Genomic DNA, 22,675 nt, shown 5'->3' on the forward strand with positions numbered 1-22,675 from the left:
ATTGACCGAGCCTCACCTTCAGCTTCCTGCCTCTCCCTGGAGGTTGGCTGCTTTGATGTCCCTCAAAACCCCAACCCCATAGCCACATCCTTATGTTTTTCCAGCATGGCTAGCCCTGAATCTGAAACAACTGAGGGACCTTATCACTTGGGAAACTCCAAGGATTCAGAGGCCGTCTTCCTGGAGCCAGGGACATGGGCCATGTCAACTGCTTTCCTCTCAGTTAACAAGTCCTACTCGTGATTCTTCCAATACTTCTTTTATGACCAGGACAGACTATTCTTGTGACGCATACTGATGGGATGTAGGATGCTGCTGCTTTTACTGCCTTGCCTGTATTCTACCTAAAACTTACGGCATGTTTTCTATGAAGAATATTTTTATGTATGAGAGTAAAACAAGTTTTAAAGCTCAGATTAATACTTCTACTTCTCTAGAACAAAATTCTACTAACACATTCCTTAAAAAAAACAAAAGATAACTTTATTTATAATGAATGCTATTCTCTCTAGACTTTAAATCATCAGCTTACTCTTATCTTATAACAGAGAATCAATTTAAATATCACCAAAGCGGAATGAAGACAGAACTGTGCTATTACATATCAGTGTTAACAATGTTTCTGATGTCATATTGATATTCAATCAGTCTTTCAGAATGGTCCATTTCCAGTGAAATTCTCAAGAAACTGCTAGGAAGTACAGTCCTTCATATTGGAATCTTATTGTAAAGTGTGCTAGGTGCGGCTCTCAATTGCTTCAGAAGTGAAACAATCCAAAAAATGTGCTGAAAAAAGGCTGAGGCCTGGAAGCTACTTCACACGCAGTCCATCCAGATGGGCAGCAGCCTTCAGACCCTTTGGTTTTTAAAACAATCCTTTTGAAAAATTAATTAAAAAATGTTCCCTTAAAGTTCTATTTTAAACAAGACAAATCAGTGTCTATACAGTTTGCGCCAGAATCCTTGACTTTTTCATTTCCACTGATTTGTTCATCAGAGTATTCAGTGGTGGTAATCTTATTTTATCCAGTTTTTTGCTGTAAACACTGAGAAATATACCAAGGGCAACTAGTAAACCAGACCATGCATACCTAAGAAAAAGAAATACAGAAAAAAATGGTACAATTAACAATGTAACAATTTATTGCTAACAAGAGAATTTGGTGGTCAGTTCATAATAATTCTTCAATAAAATAAAGTTATGCTACTAGAGGTCTACAATAACATTAAGAAATTACTGAGATGAAATTAGATTGAATTCCATGTATCTCATGTTAAGTATATATAGTTATGTTTTACTACATACTTATGTATTATATACTTATATTTTGTATAAAATTTTGTAAAATCATTTTCTATACAGAGAAACCCTTGTCACATGTGTAAATATAATCTCATATATATGTACATACATATACACACACACATATATATGTATATCAAAAAGCTTTTTTTTTAACAAAATAAGGCTCATTTGGGATTAATAGCATATTTAAAGCCCAAGCCCCTAACAAAAGTCTTAAGATTATATTTAAAACATGGGACTTGTCAACCTATCAAAGGCTGTCTTGGCAATTCAACTCAGCAGTCCAACTATTTGTCCTACTGGGTAGAATATAAAAGGATAAAAGAAACACATCCCTCAGAAAGTAGGGAAATCACTGTAATTTAATTACTATATTGTAATTTTTCTCATGCAGGAAGGAAAAGTAATTTACAGACAACAAATCATCTGTAATATATTAATGGAAATTTATGTTAAAAATAGTAAATTGGAGGTTCGAAACTTCACAATTACCACAATGAAAGTTTTTTTGTTTTTTTTTAATTTTGGTGGTACAGGGGTTCCTGGAAACCCTTCTACTTCCGGGCTACACTCCCAGACCTATTTTATATTTTTGAAACAGGGTCTCTTACGCCAGCGCGGCTGGCTTTGAACCTGCGCGATCCTTCTGTCTCCGCCTCCCAAGCGCAGGGATTACAAGCGTGCGCCACCACGCCCGGCCAAACAATGTAAGTTTAAATAACACTACCTTCAAATATATTCTAGATGATACAGAGAATAGCAAATGTTTCCACAGAAAGCCACTAATTAAATATGTTAATAAGACACAATTTTCCAATTACTCTTCTACCCTGAATCCTTTATGGAAAGAGGATATAAATAAATAATTGTAAAAGCATGCACTACAAATACATAGTTTAAATGCCTGCCCTAGGGAGGAGGGAGTCCCTTAATCTCCACAGCGCATACACCACTCACATTTATTCAATATCCTGGAAACAGGGACATATATGCACTGGGCTCTGGCGAGGAAATTTAAGTATACAAAATGATAAATTTAAAACAAGAAATTGTAACATTTCTGAAATAGCAGAAGACTCTTCAACAGATAAAAATTCAAGATGAGGACTCTATAAAGCCTAATAAAACACACTAATTTACAGGAAAATTAACACACTTTCTGCAAAAAAGTAAAGGTTGATAATAAGGCTGTTAAAGGGGGAATGTGAAACACAGTCTAAAAACTGAAATACTTAGGAATAAAAAGTACTTACTGAAATGTGAACGGTTTAGCAAAGAACACAAATGAAAGTATAATGGTCATTGCTTTTCTTCCTGTTGTCACTGTAGAGGCAAAGACTTGGTTTAGAATGTGCCTACTACACTGGTAATATTTTAGAAAAAATTTACTCAACAAATACTTATAGCTGAAGATATGTCAGAATCATGTGAGGTCCAGGAGCACTGCAAGGCAGAAGACAACCAGCCACTTCTTGCTGTTATGGGGCTTTGGGCTTTATCAGGAACAGGCATTAATATAGTTAAAGTACAACTGTAATAAGTACTCAATACAAACCGGGTACTATGGGGCCATCATCCCTTAAAGAGAATTGAGTGGCAGAAAAGAAGGGCTTTCCTAAGGAAGATATGAGTAGGTAGACCAGGAGTTATTCACTAAAAATAGAAAAGAATACACTAATCTTCATTGTGATTATCTCTGTGTAAGATGAAAAGTTTTTATGATCCATTTCATGTATTTGTATTAATTTTCCCTGTCTTTCTAGGTATTACACCTGAAGTCTGCCATAAGGCCTGAAACCGTCGTCCTTTCACCCAGGCAGAGAAGGAACTACACCCACGTCTCCATTATAGCCCTTCCCCCACATCAGAGTGCACTGCTGTTTTCCCAGAGAATGTGTGCTTTACTTACTTTCTTCTCATTGATCCTTATATTCCAAGAGTCTACAGTTCCTGGCACTTAATAATATTCAATGTATGAATGAAAGAATGCCAAGTGAAGAAACAGTCCTGGTAAGAAGTGTCAGAGCCTGATTCCCAGTACCTACTTTTAGTAGATGAACCCTAGTTTTAGCTGGGCATATGCTCCAGTCTCTCGTACCAAAAAGTAAGGTCACGTGCCAATGAAATGTGAGATGTGCTATTGCTAGGAGTGTGGGTCCTTAGGCAGTTTCCATAAAGAGAAGAGTATGTCTCTTATCTTCTCTTACTCACCCCACTCCTGGCAGGCATATGATGATGGCAGAGCAGGCAGAAGGAGCCTGGGTTACTGAGGATATGGACTCTTCACACCAGCTCAGGAGGCATTACAATACAATAGCGGTACGAGTCAGAAGACCCTGGTTGGAATCCTGACTCTCACTGCCCAAGAGATAAGTCAACCTCCCAGAGCCTCAGTTTGTCCATGTGTCAAATGGAACATTAATAGTGCCTTTCTTTTTTAGGATTGTTATAAGATTAAAATGATCGATATATGTAAAATATCTAGAATGGCATCTTGTATATAATAAGGGCTATGTGTATGTTTAATTACTATCGTCTTTGGCTTTAACATAAGAGAAAGAGAGGAGGGGGAAAGCTGCCCACACCAGCACGACAAGCACTGCATCTCACAGCTGTGGGAAACAGCACCAAACCTGTCACCAGCCGGTCATGTGGCTATAGACTCCTCTAAAGCAGAACAAATTCAGCCTTCAATCCTTTAGAGTGCCAAGCAAAGTCCCTGCACAGAGCAGATGCATAATTATTAGTGAAAAGAATAGCTAGTCTGGTTGTTGTTTTAGAAAATATATGTGAAAGGTCTAAAACGCTTTGTTTAAAATGAACTTACCGCGCAGCGCACACCAGCTGGGGCCGGGTCGTGGGACTCTGGGCCCCGGGCCAAACTGCGGGTAGCACGCCAGACCCCTAGAGAAACCGGGCCCAGTAAGACGCTGGGTTCTGGGCAGGGGTCGCGCGCGGGGCATGCCAGATGGGGCCCGGGTCGCGGGACTCTGTGCCCCGGGCCGTACTGCGGGTAGCACGCCAGACCCCTAGAGAAACCGGGCCCAGTAAGATGCTGGGTTCTGGGCAGGGGTTGCGCGCGGGGCACGCCAGCCGGGGCCCGGGTCGCGGGACTCTGGGCCCCGGGCCGAACTGCAAGTAGCACGCCAGACCCCTGGAGAAACCGGGCCCAGAACAGAAAAAGATAAAGAAAAATATCAGAGAGGAGGTAAGAAAGCTGTTATGGATGCCAGGACACTGGAGATGCAGACAAAACTTATCTAAATGCACTGGAACTTATGGAAAAATTCGCCGTGAAAGAGGACTGCTATTTCTCTATATTGTTAAGAATCTCAGACATCACCTGTAAGGAGTTTAGCGGAGACCAAGGAGAAATGCGGTGTTGAAAGAGTTCTCCGCGATGGTGGTGGAGACTTGTATTCAGGAGAAGCAGAAACTGGATCCTACCAACTTTATTTTTTTGGAGAAATTACACCAAATGTCGAATGCTACCATCATGCATGCTTAGAAACACTGGACAAATCCTGGGAAGGATTTGAAACGGTGGAGGCAGTGGCAATGCCAGTGGCCAATACTCAGGGGAGGCAGAGATCTGATACATTACACCTGGAACCTTTGAAATAATAACCACAGAGACAGTGATCAGAACCTGCTGAGGGGTTAGGCGGGCGCCGGGGCCAGTGGCCGACATCGGAGCTTACTGTGAGGCAAGGCCACTACTGAGGCCTCTGTGGCCAGATTTGGAACCTGCCGAGGGGTTAGACCGATGCTGGGGCCAGCGAGGCCAGCATTGGAGCCTGCCATGAGGCAAGGCTTGTGCTGGGGCCTCCGAGGTCGGGTCCGGAACCTGCTGAGGGGTTAGGCCGGTGCTGGGGCCAGCGAGGCTGGCATCGGAGCCTGCCGTGAGGCATGGCCGGTGCTGGGTTCTCCGAGGCCAGGATAAGAGCCTGCCGAGGGGTTAGGCCGGTGCTGGGGCCAGCGAGGCCGGCATCTGAGCCTGCCATAAGGCAAGGCCGGTGCTGGGGCCTCCAAGGCTGGGATAAGAGCCTGCCGAGGGGTTAGGCTGGGGCTGGGGCCAGCGAGGCCGGCATCGGAGCCTGCCTTGAGGCAAGGCCGGTACTGGGGCCTCCTAGGCCGGGATCGGAGCCTGTCTTGAGGCAAGGCCGGTACTGGAGCTTCCGAGGCCAGGATAAGAGCCTGCCAAGGGGTTAGGCTGGTGCTGGGGCCAGCAAAGCCGGCATCGGAGCCTGCCGTGAGGCAAGGCCGATAATGGGGCCTCCGAGGCCAGGATAAGAGCCTGCCGAGGGGTTAGGCCGGTGCTGGGGCCAACGAGGCCGGCATCGGAGCCTGCCTTGAGGCAAGGCCGGTACTGGGGCCTCCGAGGCCAGGATAACAACCTGCTGAAGGGCTAGACCAGTGCTGGGGCCAGCAAGGCCGGCATCGGAGCCTGCCGTGAGGCGAGGCCAGCATCGGAGCCTGCCGTGAGACATGGCCAGTGCTGGGGCCTCCTCACCCGGGAACGGAACCTGCCGAGGGGTTAGGCCGGTGCTGGGGCCAACGAGACCAGCATTGGAGCCTGCCGTGAGGCTAGGCCGGTGCTGGGGCCTCCGAGGCCGGGATTGGAATCCTGCCAAGGGGTTAGGCCGGTGCAGGGGCCAATGGCCAGCATCGGAGCCTGGCGTGAGGTAAGTTCACTACTCGGCCTCCAAGGCCGGGACCAAAGCCAGCTTAGGGGTTAGACCGGTGCAGGGGCCAGCGAGACCAGAACTGGGGCCTCCCATGAGGCAAGGCCGCTGCTTGAGCCAGCAAGGTCTGGATCAGTCCACTGAGTAGCCAGGCCACTACTGGGACCATCAAGAGTGGGATCGGTACTTGCAACGCAGCATGCACAGAGAAATATCGCAGAAAATATAAATCAGACGCTTCTCTTAATCAGCAATAACTAGGAGGAAAAGGGCAACAGGAAGAGGTTGAGCTATAGAAAGGGCCCTATAGTGAAGCAACTAATGTGACCAATCAGAGGGTATGTAATACTGGAGGACGGAGCCTCTTTAAAACGCAGGAGGTACATAAACAAATGTATCAAAGTAAATCACCAAAGAAGTGTGGGATGGAGGGAGGGGGAGGGAATGGGATGGGGACTGGAGGAGGGCTAATTGGATGATGTGTACTTGTATATGCTCTCAAGTCTTGTACTCCAATGTGATTGATATATGACTACAATGCACCAATTTAAAAAATAAATTAATAAAAAATAAAAAATAAAAAATAAAATAAAATGAACTTATCCTATTTTAAATGCAAGAAAACTGCAACTTTGGTAATAAATTAAAAGTATATAAAGGTGACATTTTCTTTGAAGGTATTCATACCACTATACTTTCACAAAAAAATTTTCTAATGCTTTTCAAGGTCACTATTTATTTATTTATTTATTTATTTATTTATTTATTTATTTATTTATTTATTTATTGGTGGTACTGGGGTTCCTGGAAACCCTTCTATCTCTGGGCTACACTGGCAGACCCATTTTTATATTTTTATTTGGAAACAGGGTTTCTTAAACCAGCACGGCTGGCTTCAAACCTGCGTGATCCTCCTGTCTCCACCTCCCAAGCTCGAGTATTACAAGCGTGCACCACTACACCCAGCTTCAGGGTTACTATTAAGACAAATGTATATATTTAACTTTCAAGTAAGCCTTGAGAGAAGGAGCCATAGCTCAGTGGCAGAGTGGTTGTGGAACATGCTTTATGCACTGGGTTCCATCTCCAGCTCCACAGAAAGACCAAAAAACAAAACAAAACAAAACAAAACAAAAATCAAACTTAGAGTAAGAATTTAAGATGAAACGCCATTTTTCTTAAAAATTAAAAATATGCTATAAACCAAAGAATAAACTGGTGTACTATAACATTTTCTTTTCAATGAAGAAGAGGTGTTACCCTTATCTTTTGGAAAAGAGTACCAAAAAAGATATAAAAGCTTATTTCATAATCTAAGCCTGTGAATCCCTCCTACCTGTGACAGCAACAAGGGTACCAAAATATATCATCAAGGCCAGCACAAAGGATATTCCAAAATACCCAGTGAGGGAAAAAAGGAAAGCATAACCATAGGTCCTGAGAGGATCCTGCAACAAAGGAAAGTGCCTGTAAGGAGAAGACGAAACAAACCCGAGGTCCTACAAACGAAACACTACCTCTAATTCTATCAACTTCTTAAGCAATGCTGAGCCATTTGCCGATGCCGTCAAGCACATACTACTATTGGTTTAATGGAAAAATAATGATGAAATGAAAATTCCTCAACTTCTCCATTATGAACTGCTTAAAAATTAACTTACAGGGATATGATAAGAAAAATTTAAACATCAATCATTTAATTTCTGAAATAATCTTTGATTTGCAATATATTGCAGTAGTTATCAAATTATGTCAATAGTCTTTTGGTACTAGGAAAATTAGAAATATAGGAAAATCTATTTAATGAAAGATGTTTATTTTTTTAAAGATGTGAATGGTATTTACCTTTGAACAAAATGTTGCTGCAGGGCCTAATCCATTAGTGCATGTCAATCCCAATAAAATGTACACAAAACCGATTGAATACGAATAGAAAACCTAAAGTAGATAAAAATACTATCAAATCCAAAGTGGAAAATGAAAGCTTTAAATATAGAGCTCAATTAATTTACTCAATTAAGTGTGCAAAACTAAACCTTTGTAAAGTAACATCATTTCCACATGGCCTAACTTTCTGGAAATGATGGTTGATACCAATGTCTATTAATCTACAACTTCAATTTATGTACCCAATGATACAGTTCAACTCATCTTTTCACATATACTTACATAATTATTCATTTCTTGCCTGGTGAATTTAAATCAGATTTTAATGTTAGTAGACTAAAAATATAAACAAAACAAAATCCTTAAATCTACTTATGAAACATGAAAAAACTAAATGCTGTTTGCAAATGATAGCAGTTGATAGCATATCTATTTCTGAATTTCCATGCCAGCCTTTTGTCTTAGTTTACTATGGTCTTTACACAGTCTCAGCAATAGCAAGAACAGTATTAGACTTGAACACCTGCTGTGTCAGTTTCTGTGCTACGGCTCTACAAGATTACTCACACCACCAAGAGATAGATACTCTTAATCCAGTGCTCAATACCAATTTTCTTTTCTTTTCTTTTTTTTTTTTTTTTGGTGGTAATGGGAGTGGAGCCCAGAGGCTTTCTACCTCCGGGCTATACTCCCAGACCTTTTTAAAATATATTTTATTTGGAAACAGGGTCTCACTAAGTTGCTTAGAGCCTCACTAAGTAGCTGAGGCTGGCTTCGAACCCGTGCAATCCTCCTGTCTCAGCCTCCCAAACACGGGGATTACAAGCATGTGGCACCACGCCCGCCTCAGTTCCAATTTTTAAATGAAGGAGAGAGGAAAAGGAAGAACTGATGAAAGAAACAGTTCTAATTATGGACTGCCCATGTATGAATTATGGCACGCCCATGTATGAAGGTATCACTACCCATATCACTATTATGTATGGGGAGTAGTGGGTGGGACCTGAAGGAAACACACCAAGACCTGTGGGCATGGTTTTTATATGACATTGAACCTCACCAGGATGTATAATTACAATGTAACAATAAAGCCCAGCATGGTGGCACATGCTTGTAATCCCAGTACCTGGAGGTCTCAACAGAAGGATTGGAGGCAGCCAGCCCCAGCTACTTAGTGAGGTCCTCTGCAACTTAGTGAGACCCTATTTCAAAATAAAGGATAAAACGTAGGGCTGGGGTAGCTTAGAGGTAGAATGCCCCTGGGTTCAATCCCCAGTACTGGAAAAAAAAGTAACAATAAAAGTATATGTTAAAAAAATCCTAAAACTTAGATATATTAAGTAATTTTCCCCAAATGAGAGGTAGTAAAGCTATGATGTGAAATGAGGCTACCCTTGGCTGAGACCGGAGGATCGCAGTTTGCAACTGAGACCCTGTTTCAAAATAAAGAATAAAAAACAGGGCAGGAGATGTATCTCAGAGGTCAAATGCCCCTGGGTTCCATCCCAGACTCGCAAAAAAAAAAAAAAAAAAAAAAAAAAAATATATATATATATATATATATATATATATATATATATATATGGCTACCTTTTTTCAAAACCGACCACTAAGTCAGTGCATTTTATTAATTTTCACACCACGTGCATTTCTTTAAATTTTCTCTGAGGCCATCTTTACCTTATCTAGAAAGAGTTGTGATGATGATGAAGAAAATGCCTGAAGATGCCCTACTCTGTGCTGAGACAGTAGCAGGAAAGAATATTACTATATGTCCTTAAAGTGTACACACACACACACACACTCACACACACACTTTCCTATATATAAATAAAAACATGTTAGAAAATACATTGAAAGAAGAAGAATATTTACAGTAAAAGTATCAAAAAGAAGACCTAAAAATAACTTTAAGAAACATGCTAGATTTATATAAAGAAAATTTAAAATTTTAATAGATAGTAAAAAAAATCCACTTGATAAAAGAAAGTCATACCTTATTCTTGGACTGCAAGAATCAAGTGTATAGATGTCATTTTCCCTAAATTAATTTATAATTCAATGCCATACTATCAAAATACCAATGGGATTTCTAGTTTGGGGGGGAGTATGAACACCCAAGAATAACTATTGATAGTAATATTCTGAAAGAGAAAAGGAACAATAGTGGCTACTCCTACGAGATGGTAAATGTATGGTAAAGCTGCTATTGGTATATGTACTGATACAGAAATAAATTCAAAAGAATTTAATTCTGTACCCTACATCAGAATGTGATAATAATAATAATAATAAAGAAGGCATTTAAAAGAAGCTGAAAAAGCATATTCTTCAATACACATAATTGAAACTTTGGGTAGCCATATTGAAGAAAACATTTTTTTTACAGTTTTGGATTAGATCAAGATTTAAAGAGAAAGAGAGAGAGAGAAAGAAAAATTATGAAATTACTAGGCAACATAGGTAAAATTCTTAAAATGTTAGGGTTCAGAAAAGTCATTTTTAACCATAACAGTAAAAGCCATGAAGATAGACCCCTGGAGAAACCAGGCCCAGTAAGACGCTGGGTTCTGGGCAGGGGTCGCGCGCGGGGCACGCCAGATGGGGACCGGGTCGCGGGACTCTGGGCCCCGGCCGAACTGCAAGTAGCACGCCAGACCCCTGGAGAAACCAGGCCCAGTAAGATGCTGGGTTCTGGGCGGGGGTCGCGCGCGAGGCCGGCATCGGAGCCTGCCGTGAGGCAAGGCCGGTACTGGGGCCTCCGAGGCCAGGATAAGAGCCTGCCGAGGGGTTAGGCCGGTGCTGGGGCCAGCGAGGCCGGCATCGGAGCCTGCCTGAGGCATGACCAGTGCTGGGGCCTCCAAGGCCGGGATTGGAGCCTGCCGAGGGGTTAGGCCGGTGCTGGGGACAGCGAGGCCGGCATCGGAGCCTGCCCTGAGGCAAGGCTGGTACTGGGGCCTCCGAGGCCAGGATAAGAGCCTGCCGAGGGGTTAGGCCGGTGCTGGGGCCAGTGAGGCCGGCATTGGAGCCTGCCTTGAGGCAAGGCCGGTACTGGGGCCTCGAGGCCAGGATAAGAGCCTGTTGAGGGGTTAGGCCGGTGCTGGGGCCAGCGAGGCCGGCATCGGAGCCTGCCGTGAGGCAAGGCCGGTAATGGGGCTTCCGAGGCCAGGATAACAACCTGCTGAAGGGCTAGACCAGTGCTGGGGCCAGCAAGGCCGGCATCGGAGCCTGCCGTGAGGCGAGGCCAGCATCGGAGCCTGCCGTGAGACATGGCCAGTGTTGGGGCCTCCTCACCCGGGAACAGAACCTGCTGAGGGGTTAGGCCGGTGCTGGGGCCAACGAGACCGGCATTGGAGCCTGCCGTGAGGCTAGGCCGGTGCTGGGGCCTCCGAGGCCGGGATTGGAATCCTGCCAAGGGGTTAGGCCGGTGCAGGGGCCAATGGCCAGCATCGGAGCCTGGCGTGAGGCAAGTTCACTCCTGCGGCCTCCAAGGCCGGGACCAAAGCCAGCTTAGGGGTTAGACCGGTGCAGGGGCCAGCGAGACCAGAACTGGGGCCTCCCATGAGGCAAGGCCGCTGCTTGAGCCAGCAAGGTCTGGATCAGTCCACTGAGTAGCCAGGCCACTACTGGGACCATCAAGAGTGGGATCGGTACTTGCAACGCAGCATGCACAGAGAAATATCGCAGAAAATATAAATCAGACGCTTCTCTTAATCAGCAATAACTAGGAGGAAAAGGGCAACAGGAAGAGGTTGAGCTATAGAAAGGGCCCTATAGTGAAGCAACTAATGTGACCAATCAGAGGGTATGTAATACTGGAGGACGGAGCCTCTTTAAAACACAGGAGGTACATAAACAAATGTATCAAAGTAAATCACCAAAGAAGTGTGGGATGGAGGGAGGGGGAGGGAATGGGATGGGGACTGGAGGAGGGCTAATTGGATGATGTGTGCTTGTATATCCTTTCAAGTCTTGTACTCCAATGTGATTGATATATGACTACAATGCACCAATTTAAAAAATAAATTAATAAAAAAATAAAAATAAAAAAAGAACTGAGAAAAAAAAAAGCCATGAAGATAAAAAGAAATGGGACCATATAAAAATTTTAACTTCTACATGTAAAATAACACTCAATACAAAAAGGCAAGCAAACAGCATAACAAGACTCTCTTAATAAGAAAGAAAGTGCTAAATGAATGAGGAAAAAAATCAAACAATAAATTGTTAGCAGTGGTAATGGTAATTTTTACCTTCTTTTAATGTATTACTTTTATGAAATATATTCCTGGATGTGTTACTCATTAAAAATAATAATAAACAATTATTATTATATAATCCAAGTCTTTGATGCTTTATTTCAAAAAGTTAGGTACGTCACCATCTTTTAGTCTGTCTGGCATGAAGAAAAAAGTGCTAGAGTATTTACCATCTCAGACTTCGGAGCATTATGCTGTTTCATGGCTTTCTCCTGAACGTTCCCAATAACGGCGTCTGCACATAGTGCCAGGGAGATAAGCATTACGCCTTCGAGGAGGTAGAAAAGAAACAACTGCCTTATTTAAACACAGAGACCATGATCAAGTTCTATCACATATTAAAGTGGGCTAAAAACCAAAAGCAAATCTTCAACAACATTTGCTCTGAAAAGCTAAATACTTTTAACCACAACCAGTTGCAAATTAGCAGTTGAGAGTAAAACAAAATAAGTAACTAACACTAATAAATTGGATTAATGTCATCATGACTGCATTTCCACATCCCTTTAAATAAAAGTTATACTTTTATCCTAGATTATATGTTTAAAAGAATTACTTTTAAGCAAGTATAGAAGAAATTCTTAGATGATTTGCAGGGATTAGTGGTTAGTCACCTAACCACTAATATATTTTCTTTTTTCTTAAGTCTAAATTACTGATTTCAAATACTGAGGTATACCAGAGAAGCATGAGTGTTTTTAGAGTTTCTTAATTTATAAGATATCACTCAGAATTGTTATACTTAAAATGCTCACCACAAATATTATAGACGTTTAATGTTTTTCCTAATGCTAGATGCCATAACATAGCCTATTAGTTTCAAGTAGTATGAAAATATATCATTACTATACCTTGAATAAAAATTCCGCCTAGCATAACAGGAATCAATTTGCAGCACTTGAAGATGACTTGGGTAGGATAATTCAGGTAGCCCAAAGAGGTGTTTGATAACCCCATAGTAGCCACAGTTAGAAAAGCTATTAGCATGTAAGTTTTTCCTGGTATTCTGTAAAAGACAATTTTTAAGACCTTCATTTTGGGACCCAATTCATACTACTTTAAGATAATGTATTTACAATGTGTAAATACTAATTGTTGGTTAATATTTCTGGAAATACTAGTAAAACTAGGTACTAAAAATTACTTCTTAAAGTTGAAATACTATGTAAAAGAACTATAATCAGCCATAAATGAGGCCTATCAACTGTGTAAAAAAGTAATAAGATTAAGAGGTACTGAGTTTTACTGAAGGTATTAAATGGGGATTGAAGTGCTCTCAACAGCAGTTCTACAGACAAAAACTATCTTGACCAGATTTAGAGAAAAAGAAACCATTTTAAAAAGTACTGACCTACATAATGTTAAAGGGCACCTCAACTAACTTTTTCAGTAATTTCTAATTTCTATTGTTTCCTACTCTTTCCATCTAGCATTAGGAAAAATACATCTATTCATTCTGCAGCAGAACCTGAGCAAAATTTCTCTAGAAAAAGGACATGTGTTCTAAAACTCAAGACATAATTGCCATTACCATACTCTCTCTTAAATCACATCTGATTTTGAGAAAGTATAAAAATGAACTTTAAGATACAGTTCCTCTCTCATGATCACAAACCTTAATTTTGGCTGTATGCAGATTTTCTAAAGGAGATTCATTGTGTTGGGGGGGGCAGGTCTGGAAATTCAATCCAGAGGTGTTCTACTTACAAGCTACATCCCTAGCCTTATTTATATATTTATATATTTATTTATATATTTATATGTTTATTTATGCAGGGCTGGGGATGGAACCCAGGGGTATTTGACCTCTGAGCTATACCCTGTACCCTATTTTTTATTCTTTATTTTTAAACAGGTTCTCACTAAGCTGCGGAGGGCCTCACTAAGTAGCTGAGGCTGTCTGCAAACTCTGATCCTCCGATCTTGGCCTCCCAAATGCTGGGATTACAAGCGTGCACCACCACGCCTGTCTAGCTCTTTGTATTTTTGAAACAGGCTCTAGCTAAGATGCTGAGGCTGGCCTCAAGCCCTCGATCCTCCAGTTTCAGCTTCCCAAGTACTAGGATTACTGGTGTGTGCCATTACACCAGGCTCCTTAAGGAAATTCTAAATGTGGCATCTTTAGGATTTTGAGCCATTATTGTATCCCTGTGCCCCCAAGGATTGCATACTTAATGGTCTACATAATAGCCTTGTACACTGGTGTGATGAATGCAATGGGGCACTAATCACATACTTTGATTATGCTGCTACTTAGAAATCATTCCCATTTTGGAACCTGTGTTCATGTGTAAATCAAGGCAATAAAATTCCTCCGTATCTTTTTTATGGTCAGGTACTCAAGGTAAAATAACTTACTGAACAATTTCAATTGGAATACATCATTTGCATTTTGAAGCCTTTCCTACCCAAGTACTAACAGAGCAGTCAACCTTTGAAAGCTACTGGAAATAACTTGGCACGCATAAGTACGCATCAGTGCACACAAACTCCTGTTCACACTGTCCGCCGGGTTAGGCCCTCGCTCTCCTCATCAGCGAAGGAGGGCAGCATCTCTTGTCCCGACAATGATACAAGTCACAGTGGTCAAGTTCCTCAAAGATATATCACAGACAGTAGTGGCCAGAAAAAAAGTTAGGTCAGAAAAAGTAAGAGGAATAATTAGAAAGTCAGCACAGTATAGGTAGAAAGAAAATCCGTTTGAAACTCAGGGTACCTAAATTCAAAAGGTTTGGATTCTGCCAGCAACTTACTATAGAATCTCACAGAGATCTCAGCACTCCCCTGGGTTACTTTTTCCTCATGGGTAAAATGAGAACGCTGGATTTCATCAGGTGGCCTCTAGGAGTCTCATGATTTGTATTTTATTTAATACTTTGATTGCCTACTTCTTTAGAAGTAGTGGGAACTTTATAATTTAAAAAACCCTTCAAACCCTATTTGACAGATCTCCTGTACTAAAAACTGATTTTTTTTTTCTGTACCATGGATGGAACCCAGGGGCATTCTACCTCTGAGCCACACCCCTAACCTGAGTTTTCATTCTTTATTTTTAAACACAGTCTCACTGAGTTGCAAAAGGCCTAAGTAGCTGAGGATGGCCTCTATCCATGATCCTCCTGTTTCAGCCTCTCAAATGTTGGGAGTACAAGCATAAACCACCACGCCTAAAACTGAAAGTATTTAATAATAAAGTTATAAGATAATTTTTGGTAAAAAGTATTAAGTAGCATATTTAGAATATTACCGTTTATAATATAGTTTGGTACACATTACCATATTTGATTTTCAATAAAACTGAGAATTTCAGAAAGTTTCCTGAGGTCTTACCAAAGCCATTACCAAGCAATGCCTAAAATCAAATCCATTCCTTCTAATTTCAAATACCATTCTCATTCCAATACAGTTATTTATATAAATGTAGAAAGGAGAAAATAACAAGCAGTAAGTTTAACAAAGGTCTAATAACAGTCAACTTGAATAGATTCAGAAGTGGGTATATGTTAAAAAATAAATTTGATTTGGCATATTTTCACTGTAACATACCTCTAATGATTTTTTAAAAACTTAATGTGCCTTGGAATGAAAAGATTCCAATTTATAATTACAGTTGTCTATAAATCCTTCTAAATTCTTTCATTTATGTTTAAATTAAACATGAATATTTTATTCTGTGATATGTTTTGGTAATATGGTTTAAAGGCTGGCATGAGCACGGCCCACTCCCATCTCAACCGGATAACTGACAGACAACGGTTGCTTTCTGAAACTTAACAGTCTGGAGGTACAACATCTTTGTTTCACTTTTTACTTAGCAAAGACAAGTGTCTTTTTTATCTTAGAAGCAATCAGAGGCCTATCAGTTTGGTTTCCTTTTCAATTAGTCTCTATCGACTACAGATATATGGTTTTAGAGCATGAAAATAAGAAAGGTGATGTTCTCATATTCAAATATTTTTATTATAATAAGTATAGTTATTTATTGGCATTAAGAGTTTTAGAAACAAAGTTAGATCTATGAGAAAAAATATGACACAGATTCTTCCAGGAAAAATCTTGTTTTACAGAATTAAATATTTAAAATTACAAAGTTACCTTCATACATACTTAAACACCATTCTATACACACACACACACACACACACACAACACACACACACACACACACACACACGCTGTTAAAATTTTTTCTAAAGGATTAAACATTCACATGAAAAAGACAGAATATTACTATTATAGTCTTTATTGTACTTAACACTGCCCGATACATGAAGTACCTATTATTAGGGTGTGATAGGAAAGAATGGCATTTATCAAAAATATTTCATATTAAAATTCCTACTTTGTACTCAAATTCCTTATTTTTATTCTTTATTTTGTGCGGTATTAAGGATGGAACATTCTACCTCTGAGTGACACCCCAGCCCTATTTGTTCTTCTTTATTTTGAAACTGGGTTGCACTGAGTTGTAAAGAGCCTAAGTACCTGAGGCTGTCTTCGAACAGCAATCTCCTATCTCAGCCTTCCATAAGCTGGGATCACAAGCATGTGCCACAATGCCCAGCTCCACTTTCTGTTTATAATGTTTTATTACATGTTTAAAAACATGTTCAAGACATACATTTTCCAAATATAGATGGTTGTCACTTTAAAAGATATTACCAAAGCCGGGCTGGTGCCGCATGCTTGTAATCCTGGCATTTGGGAGGTGGGAGACCAGAGGATTAAGATTTGACGACAGCCTCAGCTACTTAGCCAGGCCCTTCACAACTCAGTGAGACCCTGTTTCAAAAATAAAAAGACTAAAAAAATAGGGCTGGGGATGCAGCTTGGAGGGAGAATGTCCCTGGGTTCCATCCCCGGTACTGGAAAAAAAAAAAAAAAAGAGATTTTTGAATGTGTACTTTTTGCCTTAAAAAATCTTTCTCTAATGTTTACGAATGCAAATCTAAGCTATTGAACATTACATGATAATATTAGTTGGGTATACAGCATAAAACGAAACATTAACTTCACATTTAAAAACTGGTTACAAAACAGACACTGATTATTTCTCTTTATCACTCTAATGGTAGTCGCACTGAAAACCTTTCAGCAATCACACCTATTTAAGTGAACTTTATAAACAAGTATGTGTCTCTGAACACTTTCTTGTGTTTTAAGAAGATATGCTTTGCCATAAGGTGTGTCTAACCTATTTTATTTTATAATTTTACATTTTAAAGAGATGCCTGATGTCTTTCAGTGTATAGAGGATCCATATTAATTATTTTCAGTAAGTTAATTATTCTAACCAAACCTCATGATGAAAAATGTTAATTGAAATGTAAATTACATGCGTATTCAACATGCTAAAAATTATTTTTATAAAGAATCAACTAATACATGCCAAAAATTAACAAATAAAACAAACTACATACCTTCTCCTTTTGTCCTGAATAAGCTGAAATTCTATTAGGCCAAATACGGAGTAAAACGCAAACTGCACTAAAGTAAAGTACCAGCCATGAGATTTAAAACCCTCTACTGAAAATATCAATTCCTGTTGAAAGACATGAATATTTTTGTTAAGTTCAAAGGGGTAGACCAATTTCACAGTAAATCTATAATAAACACAACATATTCAAAGGAACCAAGCCATACTCTCAACCACCCTCACCAAAAAATCAAACCACAGGCTTTATGACAGGTATTTTAGAGGTTAGAAGTTAGTTCTTTCCAAATAATAGACATTAAGTGACTAGGTATGAAAGGAAGCAGAGAAATAAGTAAATATAAAGAAACACTATACTTTGCTTCTTTATTTAAAACACCAAAACCAAAGATTGGTATAACCCAGTCATATCACTCCTTGGAATCTTTCCAAAGAATTAAAAGTCAGAAAACTATAGTAATTCATGCATATCCATGTTCACAACAGCACAACTGTAACAGCAAATTATGGACCAATCCAGGTGTCCACCAACAGATACATGAATAAGACGCAGCACATGCACACAGGGGCATTTTACTTAGCCATAAAGAACAAAATTAAGCCATTGCAGGAAAACAGATGAAACTAGAGAATATTGTGCTCAGTGAGATCAGCCATCTCAGGTCAAGGGTTGTGTGTTTTCTCTCATTAAGTGGAAGCTACAGAGAAAATGGTAAACAACAGTGACTTCAGAGGAATGAGAGCAGGAGAAGAGCGGAAGGGGATGGGAGGGGAGTGGGAGGGGAAAGGAGGCTCCAAGAGGAGGCAGTTCAGTAACACCAGGTCCATGTATGGAGGTATCACTACCAATCTCACTAGCATGTCAGGGGCGAGGGGTGGGATCCAGAGCGACACACGGCAAGCGCTGTGTGCGCGTGCGCACCACTCGAACCTCACTGTGAGGCATAATCTCCACGTACCAGTAAAATCATATCAAAAAATGAAAAAGATGGATGTCCAGACCTTGTTTATTATATGAAGAGCCTATTTCACTAGAAGGACATCATCTCAGGCCTGTTTATCTGCAGGAACACACTGCATACCAATAATGGTATTTTGTGAAATTCTTGAGCCACAGATCAAGTAAAAATTCCCCTTGTAGAGAGAATTTGCCTAAATACAGTGTTATGATCATAATATCTGTTGTTAATAGACCATTTTAACAAGTCACTAGAAGTAGTCTTATAAGGTTATCTGGCTTAATTTGAACTGAAATCAAACTTTTTATCTTGTGTGTGTGACTGAGACACGTATTTCACTTATGTTACCAAACCACAACCATTTTCTTTAAACTATTTTAACCAAGTGTAAAAAGAGCAATGTCAGTTTTCACAAAGTGAAGATGGTAGCCCACAAGCAGGATCTGCAGTGGTTTATGTAATTTAAAATAAAACTTTGCAAGCCAGGCATGGTGGTGCCTGCTTATAATCCCAGCATTTGGGCAGCTGAGACAGGAGGATCATGGTTCACAGCCAGCCTCAGCTATGTAGTGAGGCCCTTTGCAACTCAGTGAGATCCTGTTTCAAAATAAAGAAGAAACAATAGGGCTGGGGGTGTAGCTCAAAGTAGAATGCCCTTAGGTTCCATCCCCAGTAACACACACACACACACACACACACACACACACACACACACACGTAAAACTTTACACATATTAATTAAAAATGACAATATCGGACTACTAATAAAAGTGAATCTAATAAAATTTGTAAGGTAAATTTCTAATTAATTTTCCTTTCCCTTCAGCTCCAAACTATTTGTAACAGTGACATAAAAAAGGGAAAAAAACTTTGTTCAACAAATTTTAATTTCTAGTTCTAATTGCTACTCATTGAAATAGTAAGTTTTCTACAATCTTCAATTGTAAAGATTTAGTATTTTTGATCATGTCTTTGTTTTACATGAATATTCTTCATGGCATTTTTGGGAGCTAGCTAAAAGTCATAATTCTACTTTCTTGTTTATTTACATCTGCCTTTATAATTTGCCTCTAAGACAAAGACAGAGAGTAAGACTTTTAAGATTACTGTAACTTATTAGTACTAATGAGTATGAGAATCATTTTAAGAAAATACATCTCTTTCCTTTTTTGAATTTTAAAGGTTCTTCATGTTATGGAGTCCCATACAAAATTTGCTGCTTACCAATATATACAACTATCCCCTAATACAGTGCAAATATAAAACAAACTGTTACATAATACAGATGTTTTGTGTAAACAAAAATAAGATTCTGGGGAAGTTAGATTAAAAAATCAGTAAAAATGAGGACACAATAATACTTCAACAGCCAACAAAAGAATTTAAGTATCACAAGATGTAAAGATACCCATAGAAAAGCACAAACTATCCTGATACATTTTTATAAAATGACCTTTTATTATGAGCTCCAAGAATTGAGCTATCAATTTTATTGGAAAATTATGTTCCCATATATCTCTTTACCAATACCTGACGCAGTTTTCCTTTAAAAACTAATACAGGATTGGAATTATCTATTTTGTTAAATTTAATATTTTAAAATTTATTTTTTTTAATTTTTCAAGATACTTTCTATATACCCTTTCTCCCCATTTGAAAATTTAACTCTGAAATTCTGATCTCTGTATTTCTAAAGCCATTTTAAGAAGACCTTTTGTTTTCTTCTATAAAAAAAACCCTCAAATTTATGAATCAACTGGTATTCTGTAAGTAAAAATATCTTGAACAAAAGTACTATTAAGTGCTCATACTGATGCCAATTGCTATAAATAAATAGTAGATTGCAAATAACATTTTTTACCTGTAAATATCCATAAATTAGGTAAAATATTAAAACTCCAGCAACACATATAAAAAATTGAGCAATTTTGTTAAAGTTGCTGAGATTTATGCCATGTACTACGATGTCATCAAATGACTCAATGTGGGGTGACACTGATTGGTTTTCAGATGGCATAGTGATAGAGGTATATTCCCTGGATTTGTGGAACTTGTGATACATTGTTCCATTTTCGTTGCATCCAGGGCTTCCAAAATTATCTTTGTTGAGCTGGTCTTTTTCCTTTAGTGTTTCTTTTGCCTGCTTTGCCAAATCCTAGAGAAGAAAATATGCAATTAAAGCAAAATGTTTAGATCTTAAAGTCATGTGCTCCAAATGGTAATCAAAATTATACTTTAAAATTGTAAAAGTAAGGCTGGTTCTTTGTGGAATCACAAAGAACCTTAGTTCTTAAGAACTAAGAACCTTAGTTCTTAGTGAAACTAGTTCTCCTTAGTTTCCAAACAACCAAAAACAATATACCTAATCTCCAAATAATTTATCTTCACCTGATAAAGATCAATGCATCAATAAACTGGATATATACTATACTGATTTCCAGAGCAACAAACCAAAAGTTAACCTGGTACTTATTTCATCAAAAAACTAAGCATGGCTTGTTTTTATACCTAGGAAAAATATACAAATTTTAAAACCTCAATCGTTTATGCGTAACATTCTGAACATTAATCAGTCTTTCCTTGGAAAAGAGTAAAGAATAATTCTCCTTTTAATACTAGGACAAGCCAGGTGTGGTGGTGTATGGCTGTAATCCTAGTACTTGGGTATCTGAGACAGGACGATCTCAGGTCAAGGCCAGTTTCAGCAATTTAACAAGATTCTTGGCAACTTAGTGAGACTCTGTTTCAAAATAAAAATAAAATAGTGTTGGGGGAATAGCTCTAAGGTAGAATGCTCCTGGGTTCATTCGCCAGTATCAAAGAAAGAAATAAATAAAAACTACCAGAACTGTAAAATACGTTTGATCATGATATTTTAAAAATAAAGTAACAACTTTAAATATTTTAAGAAGCTAGGTTTATCAGAGGCTACAGAATGGATAATATTAATTTACTAATAGCATCTCTTGGGCTAAAAAGAAAACATTTTTTTCCCTTTGTAGAAAATCACTGTAAGTCTTCGGGGTCTAAACAGCTAGGAAATATGTCATCTTTTGTTATTCTGAAAAAAAAAAAAAACCGATGGCACCGTAGATCAATGTCAGTTTCACTGTGGATTTATATAAGCTAGAAAGATAAATTCCATGTAAAAATTGGGAAAAGCCTGAAGAATTTTGACAATTAAAAAACAGAACATACTTATAAAGAAAACCCATTTTCCTCAAAGACATTATAATTCCATAAAGAAAAAAATTTAGACTCTGAGGGATGAGGAGATAAAAATAGTTGTGGCAGTGAGTTCCGCTTTGGGAATTCTTTAAAAGAAACAGACGTGATAGTTTAAAATGGCAAGAGTTGCCTCTTCAGGATAATTCCTAATTTACTGGCTTAAGAAAGATCAACTAGGCCCTATGTAGTAACTCAAATGATGCTCTGAAAACAACTTTTAATTAATAATACACAGGCATCAAAACATTTTATAGGGCACCCGCCATATCTCTAGGCAGAGTAGTTTTACAAAGTTTTCCTTTGTTTCTTTGTACTTTCTTCTTGCCTCCCACATTAAGTTTCAATCATTGTTAATCTGAGTACAACTTTTTACACTACATTGTTGGATGGCCTTGAGATGTGACTTTATAAATTATGCTTTAAATTATCTTCTTTAAATATTTCATCAGCCCCAAATCTCCTTTCTTTTGGTTACGTTTTGAAGTTCACCTTTAGTGTCCCCTCTGTGATACCCTGCCTACTAGTTGGGAGGAAACAACTTGAAAGACAAGACTCAAATTGTATTTGCCTCTGTGTTCATTTATCAGCTCTGTATCCAGTAAGTAGATAAACCAAATAAACTGGTCCTTTCTCTGGATACTCTTAAACTTCAGTTTGCAATCACTCACGGTCTGCTTAAATAAGATATTTTTAATGCAATGTGGTGTTGGTAAACTTTATGGGCAAACTGAAAATCTCATAGAGTATGGAGGTTAGAAGAAAAGTACATTTAATGATTATGTATTTACACATTAAAAAAAAAACTTCTAGAAAATCTCTTTGCTACTTTTACTGGTAACATAAGATTTCTCAGTATGTAACCCTTTCCCAAAGTCATAATCTTCTGTGATGTGTCTACTTAAGCAACATGCCAAGAA

The 22,675-nt window shown here is 39.0% G+C and overlaps 1 protein-coding gene across 1 annotated transcript; it reads right to left on the minus strand.

The window, feature by feature from the left end:
• Nucleotides 1-940: 940 nt before the first annotated feature.
• On the minus strand, nt 941-20,592 carry LOC308273176 (adenosine 3'-phospho 5'-phosphosulfate transporter 2-like; the record flags this gene model as incomplete). Its single annotated transcript, XM_080710268.1, has 8 exons — nt 941-1,091; nt 2,560-2,629; nt 7,328-7,439; nt 7,837-7,929; nt 12,308-12,405; nt 12,989-13,143; nt 17,558-17,679; nt 20,392-20,592. The coding sequence occupies 8 exons, from the start codon at nt 20,590-20,592 to the stop codon at nt 941-943; spliced, it is 1,002 nt and encodes a 333-aa protein (XP_080566394.1).
• Between the last annotated feature and the right edge of the window lie 2,083 nt (nt 20,593-22,675).

Source organism: Muscardinus avellanarius (genome assembly GCF_963383645.1).
Source record: "Muscardinus avellanarius genome assembly, chromosome: 14".
Lineage (NCBI taxonomy): Eukaryota > Metazoa > Chordata > Mammalia > Rodentia > Gliridae > Muscardinus > Muscardinus avellanarius.